Consider the following 12,094-nt stretch of genomic DNA (forward strand, 5'->3'; position numbering starts at 1 on the left):
AGGAAAGGACACACCCTGGCTGGGCCAATGAGGGCACCCATTCCTAGACACCATATCACTCAAGAATGGCCAGGTCCCAGCTAGGAAGGCTGCATCCTCTTTGCTCTAAGATCATTGGCCACAATTAAAACCAACACAGCAGAAAAAGCCAGGATACAAGACTGAGTTCTGATGGACTGTAAGACCAATGCACTTCTCTTTTTGCATAGACGACTTTGACTTGGGTTTTTGTTCCTAGCAACATAGTCCCAAGACAGACCATTATTTGGTAGCCTTGGTATACTGACCTGACAAAATACCCTGCAGTCATTCTAACCCAGCCTTGGGAATGGTTTCTAGGAACACAGTGAAAGAAATGTGACACATAACCAATAAACAGCATGATCTTGATTAGGTTTAAACATTTCCTGGGAGCAAAGATTGGAAGAAAACATAAAAATACTAGTAGCCATGCTGGTTGGTAAGGTTATGAATTTCAAACTTTTAATTGCCTATATTTTCTATACAACTATGTCTTACAAAAACTAGAGAAAAACTAAAAAGGTTGACGCTTTATTGATTTATACTCCCTTAAATTCAAAAAAGGACTTAAATTGTAATTGTCTTCTAATGATAATTTATAGAACATCTGGTTTTGAAATGAGTTTGGAATTCCCCTAAGAAATAACAACCAACCTACATTACAGAGTGGAGTACTATTTCCTCAGTACTAACATTGAAAAATATGCCATTATAGAAAATAGAGTGTCTCCTCTTCAATTACTTTGCGATCTTCAGTCTATTACTAAGAAGGGAATATCACATTAACAACCTCATCAAAATATTTGTGCATTTATTTCATTGAACCTTGTCTCCCCCACATATCTGCAAGGACTTTGAACTTGGACTACAAGAGAGCATAAACTATGATTATTGCCCAGACCTGGCAAAGATAAATGGCCTTGATCAGTTGGGCACAGATTGATGGCCAGGACAAAGCCCACCAACTGCAGCCATCTGGCCTCTGCTACTCCAGGCTCCTTGGCCACTCTCTCCACTTTGATCTTTTTCTGATCAGGGCCTGCCTTGATCTCTGGCCCAAGGCCAACCCCACCCACAACCTGACACTATCTCCTGTCTGGTTAAGGCCAGGGCTGTGTCCCTCTTCTGCAGCCTGTGGGTGCAGGGAGACCAGAAGCCTGACGCGAAGCCCATGGCATGAGGGAGTAATACACCCACAAAAACCCAGCAGCAGCAGCATAAGACCAGGCCTCTGCTTCTCCTCTTGTCCCTGCTGAGCCCCTCTACTCCAGTGTCATGATCAAGGCCATCCACTCCTACCCTGCCCGGGGCATCATTCTTAGAGGCTTGATTAGGTCAGCTGTGTAAGAAACCAGCACCTGCACAAAAAGTAGCATACAGTGCCCCCTAGTGGCCAATCAAAACATAATGGTGACATTCCATTATAAAATAATCTGCGGCACCTAAAGATGTGAAAACCTATATTTAGCTCTTACCTGAATATAGATGTGTCTCTTCATGGTGCCAAGTGCTGAAGACAAAACTCCCAACAAGTGATTAGATGGAGAAAACCAGATAGCAGCCCTCAACCTAATTCTATCACAAGGTACACTAGCACCTGAAGTCCTGAGGCAGCACCTGTAACAAAGGCTGGCTTCTGGCCATCTCCAAAATTTTAGGACCCAGTGAGCTTTTTGCCAATGGGAAAGAGTGGCATTATGCACTTCAAGCTTTGGAACAGCCAATAACTGATTTAAGAGCACACTGAAATAATAACATAAAAGGGTTTCGATAGTGGATACTAAAACAAAGTGTAATAAATAAATATTGAAACAATAAATCCAACACACTTCATTAAAATGCTTTTAATTATTGATGCTTTCAATAAGAAGTCTGTTTTACTAAGTTTAATATAAATCATTTTTCTTAAACAGAAGCTGTTTGCTGCATCTCTGTTCTTTTTGTGGTTTTTTAACATAATGACTCATATTTAGCTTTTCTCTTTGCCATTTAAGGATTCAGGTTCGATTCCTGACATATCCCCTTAAGAGGAATTTTATATCATCTTCTGAAATCATGCATGTTGGTAATAAGGTTAAACAGTATCTTCACTCCTGAAGAAATGTGGTCCTTTTAGTGCCATGTCATCTTCCCTCTGATGACCTAAGTAGCAGCAGCATTAGGAGCTATTTAGAGGTTAAGAGCAGCCGAGGAAGCCTCAGGTCATTATTGAGAGTGGCAGTATTAAACAGCTATGGAGAGTGGCTTGGGAGGGGATTTGGTTGAGGCTGGTCCCCACCTGGGTCAATGCTACTGATAAAAAAAAGACCAGAAACACACAACATTCCCCTCCTCTTTCTTTCACAATCCCATTTTGGGGCCAAAATCATAACACTAATGTGTATGTGTTTTGGTTATTATATAGTCTCCACTTAGGTGGGGAAATCAAATTCAGGAGAAGTTTGTTCTAGGTATCACTTGAGAATATAACTTATTTTTAAAGATCTGTATAAGAAACAGTTTTGCCCTATGTCGAATCAACAATCCCCAGGACTGTCAGATGTAAACCGCCATGAGTAGGAAGCTCCATCTGTGTCACCGTTACTGGGCTGTTCTGGCAAAATTCCCTCAGGCACAGACAGGAGGAGCCGAGCCCTGTGCCCTGGGCTCAGAAGGCAGTGCTGGTCACTGGGCTCCACAGCACGGTGGCTGGGAGGAACAAGGAACATACTCGAGTGCCTTCAAATGCCAATGTGCTCTTCAAGGAGCACCACTAGAAAAATAATTAAAATGGAGAGAACAAAGTTCCTTTGATTATAGAGAAAGACATGTCTCTATGAAAATGGCTTCAAAATATGAAAAGATATTTAGCAACCACATCTTCCAAGAAATCTAGTAACAGTCCAACTCTAGTTTACAAACAGGCGAGCAAGCCGACCAGCATGTGTCAGAGAACTGGCTAATATTCTGAAAAAGGTAAAGCCCCATAAGTGTGTACGAATCATTTTAAGAAACTTCATGTGTAGCTAAATTCACCATATTCTGTTTCACCTAGAAAGGGGAAGAGAGAAAAAGAATTAATTCATTACTGGGTTGATGAATCTTGAAAATTAGCTCCTTCTAGGGAAGGACAAGAGAAACTTCTGATAGACAGGTTTAAGATTTCGAGTTCATTTCAGCCACTACAGTGTACTGAAGAACTGTAGTTAAAATGCAGATTCCTAAGTTCTGGTTTGTTAAAATGCAGATTCCTAAGTTCTAGTTTCAGTAGGTTTAGATGGGTAGGGATCCTCATTTTGGCCAGCAGCCCTCCTCCACAAGTATGACCTTGACACACTTTAATGAATGCTGCAGGGATGCAGCAATGAGTAGGCCATGGCCATGGCTGCTGTCATTCTCTCATTTTAAGAGAATATCTCAAGGCTTCAAAGACAAAAACAACTGAGAACAGAGGGGGTCCTGAACACTAGGCAAAAGAGCAGTGATCAGCCAGTGCCTAGGGATATAGAGCTCAGGGGGAGGTGAACCTGCCCTACTTCCTGCTGCAGACTTAGCCACCATGGGCCAGGGAATGTGTCTCCAGGTAAAAGGGCTGGGCAAGTCTGCAATCCATGATCCTCTGCTACTCCTGTCTCTGCCAGGAACTATCTGGATGCCACAGAAGGTAAAATGAGGCCCAGCGCAAACCTCGACCTACCAGTGACGGGAGGCGATGCCTACACTCATGAGATCTGCTCACACAAGGATGCTGGCAAATACTTCCCGTACACAGTTAAACTTCCGCTCAAAATGCAAATATGCTCATGGAGGTCTTGTTGCAACAGTCCAGTTAGGCAAACCACATTCAGTTAGGCTCTGTATCAGCTCTAACCAGGTAGTCTCCATCTGAATGAAATAGATTTCAGATGTAGAGGGCTTTATGGTACTTGGAGAAATAATATCTTCCACAATTGACCAAGGAAGCAAGGCCAAGTTAGGCGGCTGCTGATGTGGGGATGCTCCAGTAATGTCGTGGGTCCTCTGAGTGGTTCCCCAAGAACATACAGGCCATGGCCCTCACAGGCATTACTGGATACTCCTCGGACAGTTCTGGTGGCAAACCTGGTAGATGAGATGGTGGGGGGGAGGTCCAAGACTATGAAGTGGACAGTTACTCCTCAGAGGCACTTGGCCTGATGGGGCAGCCTCAGGCCCTATCCATTCCTTAGGGCTTTGGTGCACTGCCCAGGTCCTCCTCTCAGGACAAGAATATGTTCTGTCTTATCTCTGAGCTGCAGAAAAATGCTCACTTGTCTGAATACAAGGGGAACCTCAAAAGTATCCATTTTGCTCCCTTATTCTGTGTAGGGACTCGTGGGAAAACAGCTTTATTTTGTTACAGAAGCCTGCACTGCCCTCGGGCATGTTCTTTATACAAAGAAAACTGCACTTCAGAGATTATGTCCTGTGAAAACAAACTTTAACTTCAAAGAACAGACCTGTCATTCTTACTGTCACCCTCCTTGATACTTTGTTGCCAGGTAATAACATAATTGAGACCTCTATATTCCTACAGAGTAAGAGAATTTAGCCAACCTGGAGGAGGCTCAGTGGCCCGCACCTCTTTTCCTGCAAGCACCACGGCAAAATACATGCCAGAACTGCTGAGTCCTTCATTCTGACAAAGAGTTTGAGAGTCTGTGTCTCTGATAATCGGCCACACAATCATTCCTAAACACCTGCTCTGTGCCATGCACTGTCCTGGGCCCTGTTTGGGATTTTAAAATATTAAACAAGACTGGCTCGGTGGCTCAGCCTGTAATCCCGCGCCTTGGGAGGCTGAGGTGAGTGAATTGCCTGAGCCCGTGGGTTTGAGACCCGCCTGGGCAACTTGGCGAGACCTCATCTCTACAATAAATCAAAAAATCAGCCGGGTATGTAACGCACACCTGTAGTTCCAGCTACTTGGAAGGCTGAGGTGGAAGGATCACTGGAGCCCAGCAGGTCGAGGCTGCGGTGGCTGGGAGCAGCCACTGCACTCCAGTCTGGGCGACAGAGTGAGACTCCAACTCAAAAAAGAAAAAAAAAATTAAACAAACGAGCAAAAAAAAAAAAAAAAACACCCTGACTTTGCTGTCAAGAAATTGACAATCATGGTAGAAGTCAATAGTCCAACATGTTCTACAATAGAATAAGACACAGGCTAAGTAAGTACTAAGAATGTATACCCCCGTGTGAACTGCAACCTACAAGTCTAGCTTAGTATCATCACCCTAATCTCCCCCAAACAGCAGGCAGCCAGTACAAGCAGAAAGTGCCTTATAAATTGCATTAGACAAGGAGCCTGGTCAGCTCCATGAGGCAGCTGGCGGGGAGGTTCAGTTTCACAGAGAGGAGTGAGGCGAGGGTGCTAGAGCCAGAGTGCTGGGTCTGAATCCCAGCGCCACTACTTCCCAGTCGCAAGATTCAGGCAGGTTTCCCACTTCCCTGTGAGTCAGCTTCCCGCTTCACACATGAGGAAAAACAGTACGTGCCTCAGAGGCTGCAGTGAGAATTCAGTGAACTAACACATGTAAACCAGCATGGCACCCAGTCAGTAACAAATGTTCAATGAGCCCCACTGCTATTGCTAACACTGTTGTTGTTACCACCTCCTCAGACATGACAGCAGTCCCTGTGCATCTGGAAAAGCACCAGCTTCTTGAATCCTGACCTAATACCAGAGACTCTGCTCAAGCCCCTCCTTCCTACCCTTGCCATCTTCCCGTTCTGCCCCTCCCCATGGCCTCTTTTATCTCAGCCTCCTCCCTCACAGGCACCCACTTTCTGGCAGGATAAACCACACATCCCCAACGGCACTCACAGTACTAGGGGTTGACAGGACGGGGTCACTTGCTCAGACTCAGATGTGGGATATTCATAGTCCAGACACACCGGAGTCTGAACCTCATGAGAAAATGCCATCATGGGTCACAGCTGGGCTCTGTCCAGGGCCCAATAAGTAGAGCCTCAACCTGGGGTCTCAACTCGTATCCAGGACTGCAGATAGAATCCAGGATGGTCTGTGAACTCGGCTGGGAATACTTTTTTTTTTTTTTTTTCATTTTCATTAAGCGCTAACTGAAATTTATCATTTCCTTGAATGGTGAGTGTAGGCAACAAACCATCGTGATGAGAGTGCATCTGTGACTGTCTCCAACACAAATATAAAAGTCACAGATGTTTTCATATGTTACAGACATTGCAGATATCTGAAAATACTGTCTTTAGACTTCCTACTTTGAAACTAAAGTTACAGACTCATTACTAGGTATTATTTATTCAATATGTTAATGAACAAGCCAACAAATTACTATACCACACATTTAGAAATATTGTTATAAATGTATTTCAATATAGTTGATTCTCTTTGCAATTCTATGCTTTTATGCATTTAAAAATATTATTCTGAGAAGGGATCACTGGCTTTACCAGCCTGCCAAAGGGATCCGTGGCTCATGAAATGGCTAAACCCCCTTGCCTTAGAAGGTTGAGGACCACCATAAGGGCTGCAGTATTAGAGAGGTGAAAGATGTGTAAGTACTTACTGCAATGTGACATTATAATATTCTTCAGGTGTCACTATTTTTGGTCCACCAAAGTAGTCCAGGACCCAGATATTGGTTATGTTCAACTTAGCGAAGAACCAGTTATGGCTGGAAGGCCAGGTTTTCATGTCAGGGTGTCGAGTGAATAATGCATTCTTTGCAAAGTCCACTTCTGTTCCATTCACCTAAAGGACAGGTGTGAAATAAACCCCAATGAGCCCCACTGCTATTGCTAACACTGTTTTATTTTTTCATGTGTTAGCAATATGTACTTCTAGCATTCTATACATCCTAAGTTACCTGGTTGTAAATACTGATGTTCACCTTAAGGAATCAAGAGAAAATAAAGGAAGCTTGAAGAATGCAGAGGACAATAATGATTGCACATGTTGGTGATAACAGATATAATGGAGTGGGAAACCATCATGGGTACCAATCTTTAGTGCTTTTTCATTGCTAAATGTAATTCTGAACTGCCAGAGTAACCAGCACAAGGCACTGTAATAAAATGCTACTGGTGCCCAAAACTTGTAACATTAGCAGATTTATCCCATAACATGCACACGTTAAACTTGCAGATGAGCGTACATGAAGGGTACAAATCCTTAGAAGCAGCACAACAGAATTCAAAAGCATTTGCCGCTGCTCTCCTCTCCCCTGCCAGTGAAGGACACTCAGCTACAGAGATGCATCCACACAGAATTTTCAGACTGTAAATAAAACTTGTCCAAGGCATTCATGATTGACAAGGTCAAAAAGAAAATCTGTAGGCTCGACAACCAGCTCAATGCTCAGGACGCCTTGCCCGCTGCCCTGCCCGCAATTTTATTTAACTTCTTCCTCTGGCTCCCCAAACATATTCACTTCCAGTTTTGAGTAATGGATACTCCTCTTGGGCCTACTTACTGTGCTCTCTCTGCTCCAAGTCACTGCTAAAATAGAGAGAGGAAGAGCCCAGGCGCAGGACATACTGTACAGTGTAGAACACACAGGCAAGTTTTGGCTGAGCAGATGTACCCAAACAAGAATAATTTCACATAGGAGCTGTATCCTTGCGACATCTGTTTGGCTTCAGAAATTGTTCATTTCCCTCCTAAATATCTCATTGAACACCACATAAAAGCGACTGATTAACACCTTTAGTTTTCCTGGAATTACTTCACATATTAGAACCTGTTCTAACTGTGTACCTCAGTCACAAATCAATTGTATTTTACTCTCAAAAGAGCTCTTCTTTCACAGTTAATAAGTTGATGCTCTTCTAAAGCCATCTCTCTTCATGTAGGACAACTAGGTTACCTTGGCCACAGTTCCTGACAGTATTATGTGAGCACAAAGGGGACTTTGGGGATCAAATCCATGCTTCCTGCAGAAGTCAGTCTGTGCCAAAGACACGGTCAGTGTAGCATCTGGATTTTTCTGTAGAGAGAAAATGAAGACCCTCTCATGTGAAACATGGTTTTTGAAGAGGTAGTACATTTCACAAGTTGCATATGTAATATCCCTGGAGCTTGACCAAGCTTTTAAAGCCCCATCTTCTACTCAGGGGAAAAATACTACTTGGATGGAGACTGCTCCTGACTCTCCCCACACCCAAAAGGGGTGAGGAGACTCATATTTAAATGTAACTGACTCAGAATTATTTCAACATATTTTTCCTTAAACTCTGAATTTGTTCAGTATTTATTGGAAGAATCATAATTATAGTACCCAGCCTCAAGTCTGGTCTATGGCCTTCACTGAAAGATCTACAGGGTTAAACTCAAATACAAAAACATTGCATAAAATGTTGCACAGTTGCTCAACTAGCTAATTATATAAGTTAAGCAAGAAAGTCGCTGAATCATGCTGCTTGGTTATCTTATGTTAGCAGGAACTGTCGTGTGACTTCAAAATTGGACAAGTTGTTCGTTCCTTCTTTAACAAGAGAAGTTGTGTCCCAGATTCAAAAAGTGAGGTAAGCAAAATCCTTAATTCTTTCTCATTTAGAAGTCAGCTTCATAAAAGGCACTGTTGACAGATTTCAGCAAAATTCACACATTGCATTTCAGACAATTTATCTCTTTAAACTCTGTCTTGTGTGGAGAATTATGCACTTTCACAGTGATCCATCAAAACAGTGTGTCATAAAGAGATGCCCTTGAAATCATTTAGACAAACATTCACTGTCCAGAAGCTCCTAAGCAAGGCACTAAAGGAGAGGAGGGTGCCCAGATAAAGTCTCTCTTCTCTGTGAGTTTATAATCTGGTTGAAAAGTTAGACATAAACAAAACTTAAGTAATGCCAAACAAAAATACAGAGAGGTCAGAAGGCAGCATATAACTAATTGCAAATGAATGGTGAAGTGTGTCTGAAGTTCATTGTAAGAAGACTAGCATAGCCTGGAGTGAGAGAGACACTACAGAGAGTCTTATATTCAAAATCAAGATAGACATGGGAGGATTATTAAAGGTAAAAGAAGTGATGACTGCAAAAAACACAGAACTGGGAGTACCTAAGACATGATACAGAGTACTGAGAAACCCAATTTGCTGGAGAGAGGCTTTCAGAGGCGGGGGTGGCTCAAATCCAAGTTAAGGATTCTAGATCACATTCTGTAGCCAGCATCTGGCAGTGCTTTCCAAGAACCACCTCCCTGGAAAGCTTGCTAAAATGCCGATTCCTGGGCTCCACTCCCGACCCAGGTGTCTGCATTTTGAACAAACACCCCAGCTATAAGCAGCGGCGATGTCCTTAAGGATTTCTGGCCAGAGGGTTTCTCTCAATGCCCCAGAGGTATTTTGTTAACTTAAATCTGGTGGGCAGCATGGATGGGGCAGACAGGAAGACGACCTCGAAGTTGTTCTAGGACTTTTAGGCATGAGATGATAAGCTGAAAGATGGGATGGTAGGGATGAAGAGGAAGGGACAGGGACAGATGGCAAAGAAAGCTTCCATCAGAAGCTTGTCAGGACTTGGGAACTGAGGGACTTGAGGAGGCAGTAAGAATTCCAGTTGTGTTTACTGGCAAAACAATACGTCCATTAACAGAAATGCAGAAGGTCAAGAGTAGCTGGTTTCAGGAGGAAGTTGAAGGACTGGACTTGAACATGTTGATTGGAGGTGGCAGCAAATTAACAGTAAAAATGAAGTGCAAGCAGTTAGCAATATAGAACTCTGATGCCTGAGCCCGCGGGTTCGAGACCTGCCTGGGCAACTTGGTGAGACCTCATCTCTACAATAAAGCAAAAAATCAGACGGGCGTGGTAGCGCACCTGTAGTTCCAGCTACTCGGAAGGCTGAGGCGGAAGGATCGCCAGAGCCCAGCAGGTCGAGGTTGCGGTGGCCGGGAGTGGCCACTGCACTCCAGTCTAGGTGACAGAGTGAGATTCCAACTAAAAAAAAAAGAACTCTGAGAGGTCAGAAATGGACACACATCTGGAAGCGAATCTTTATATATGGGAATGAAGAGACCAGAGCATATACGATCTTCTGATCATTACTGAGAACAGAGTGTAAAAAATGGACTTTGGGGGACACTCATTTTTAGTGGGTCAGAGAAACAAATCAGGAGTGACCAGAGAAGAGAAGGGCATATCACAAGAGAAGAGAGCCAACAAGGAAGGGAGGAAATAGTGAGAGGTCTTGAAGTCCCAAGATTCCCTTCTGACCCCGCTGGCTCTGCAGCCCAACTTGTCACATGATTACCAGCTCACATCAGCGACATCCTCTATAAACATTTACCATACAAAAATGCCACGAAGGATACACACCAAAGGAACATCCTGGTGGCAAGTACACTTGAAGCTCACAACCTACCTCGGAGTTGCAGAGGATAGGCATTTGACACATGAGGAGTGGTCCTAAACTGAGGCCTTCTTGTTCCTTCTGAACTATTTCAGCACCCTCAATGAGAAGATGGCAAGTGATCCATGGAGGGCAGGAGGAGGAGGTAAAGTGGAAAGCACAAAGACACCTTGAGTGGCTAATTGATAAAATCAGAGTCAGACAACTTCTGATGCGGCCAAGGCTTTTCACTGCCATTTTGGGATTCTGAAATCCTGAGAAGGTTCCCACCATATCTCTTTCTAGAGACATCAAAGACTTGGGCTGGAGCCCTTCCTGACAGCCTTTACCTGGCTGGTCACAGGTGGGTCCCTGCACCTCTGAGTCTTAGTTTCCCCATTCCTGACAAGGAAACAGCTCCCCAGTCACCTCCCAGATTCAAATATGCTCATGTATAGCTCAATCTCTCTTCTCCACCATCAGACTCACCAGGGAGGATTTTTTTTTTTTTTTTTTTTGGTGAGGATGTTGTTTCAGAATAAAATCTCAATTTTTTAACATGTTGGTAATGAATTCAAATTTATTTTTAAAAACAAAACAGAATTCTGTGTGGGTCCAAGAAAATGGTCTCTGGGACATAGGAGTACTCAGCTCGTGGACCACCAGTCTGTGACCTGCAATCTGAAGGCTGATGGACCTGAGATGGAACCAGGATTTGGTCGCTGGCTTTGCTCAATTTACTTAACCTTTCTAAGCCTCAAGAGCTTCATCTGCAGAATGGGGATAGTAATACCGACTTCAAAGAAGTATTAGAAAAGACCATGAGAGGTGGGTGAGTAGAGTGCCGAGGTTGGCCTGGCACAGAGAAAGTGCATAATCAAATACTAGTTTCTTGTATCCTATCTAGCAACAACACTCTACTTTCACAGTAACCTCAAACCTGAGATGTTTGTCAAAAAGACTCTCCACCAAGTCAGGCTTCATTCCTGGACTCTATGGCTCTAGACTCCTGAGTCCTGTGTCCATGACCCTGCCCTTGGGACAGCAGAGGCCCACCAGAGTTGTAAGCTTGGCCCTGTCCCAGAAGGCAGACAAAGGGTGCCCACCTTCAGCTCTGCACCCTATTGAGGAAGCCACTGTGCATGTGGAGGCCTACAGATTGCGATTGTCACTGTAATCGTCCACGACGTTGTGTATTAGCTTCTTGAGACGGAAGGGAAAGTTCTTAACTCAGTTAAGAAAGAGAAATCCTAAAGTCACTATCAGAGTGCTTAGTTACCCCCACAATCTAATGACCTGTAAGAGCCCGGTTAATGGAGGCACCGCGCCCGGAGACGACTCAGAGGTAAGTCCTCGGGGTGCTGCCAAAGAATTCACGCCAAGCGCGTCGCCCAGTGGCGGGAGCGTGTGCTAAACTCCCGGTCCTCAGCTGCCGCCCATCTGGGATGCTGCCGCGCCCGCCCGCCAGCGCGGGAGAGAAGATGCAGAGTCAAACCCTTTCCGACGCGCCACGCGCCTTCCGGAGCAGAATCCCGGGTGTCCAAGCCTCACCCCGCGGCCGCCCCGCCCGCTCACCTGCAGGTTTTGCGCGGAGAGCTGCATAGGGGTCAGGTAGAAGTAGGGCACGCCGCTGCCCGCGCTCGGGGGCCCGTCGCTGAGCGAGAGGACGTCGGCGAAGGGCCGGCCGCGCACCGCCTCGGACGTGGCGAGGGTGGCCAGCGCGCCCCAGTCGCACAGATGCACCGCGAAGCGGGCCACGCGC

At 44.7% G+C, this 12,094-nt stretch overlaps 1 protein-coding gene across 1 annotated transcript; it reads right to left on the reverse strand.

Moving 5' to 3' along the window:
• Nucleotides 1-1,847: 1,847 nt before the first annotated feature.
• On the reverse strand, nt 1,848-12,088 carry CREG1 (cellular repressor of E1A stimulated genes 1). Its single transcript, XM_008051455.1, has 4 exons — nt 11,908-12,088; nt 7,866-7,985; nt 6,567-6,751; nt 1,848-3,051 (listed from the first exon to the last, which is right to left on the reverse strand). Exons 1-4 carry the CDS (start codon nt 11,932-11,934, stop codon nt 3,048-3,050), a joined length of 336 nt encoding a protein of 111 aa, XP_008049646.1. The 5' UTR covers nt 11,935-12,088; the 3' UTR covers nt 1,848-3,047.
• Nucleotides 12,089-12,094: the final 6 nt, after the last annotated feature.

This window comes from Carlito syrichta, unplaced genomic scaffold (assembly GCF_000164805.1).
Source record: "Carlito syrichta isolate Samal-C Ts95f unplaced genomic scaffold, Tarsius_syrichta-2.0.1 Scaffold173424, whole genome shotgun sequence".
NCBI lineage: Eukaryota > Metazoa > Chordata > Mammalia > Primates > Tarsiidae > Carlito > Carlito syrichta.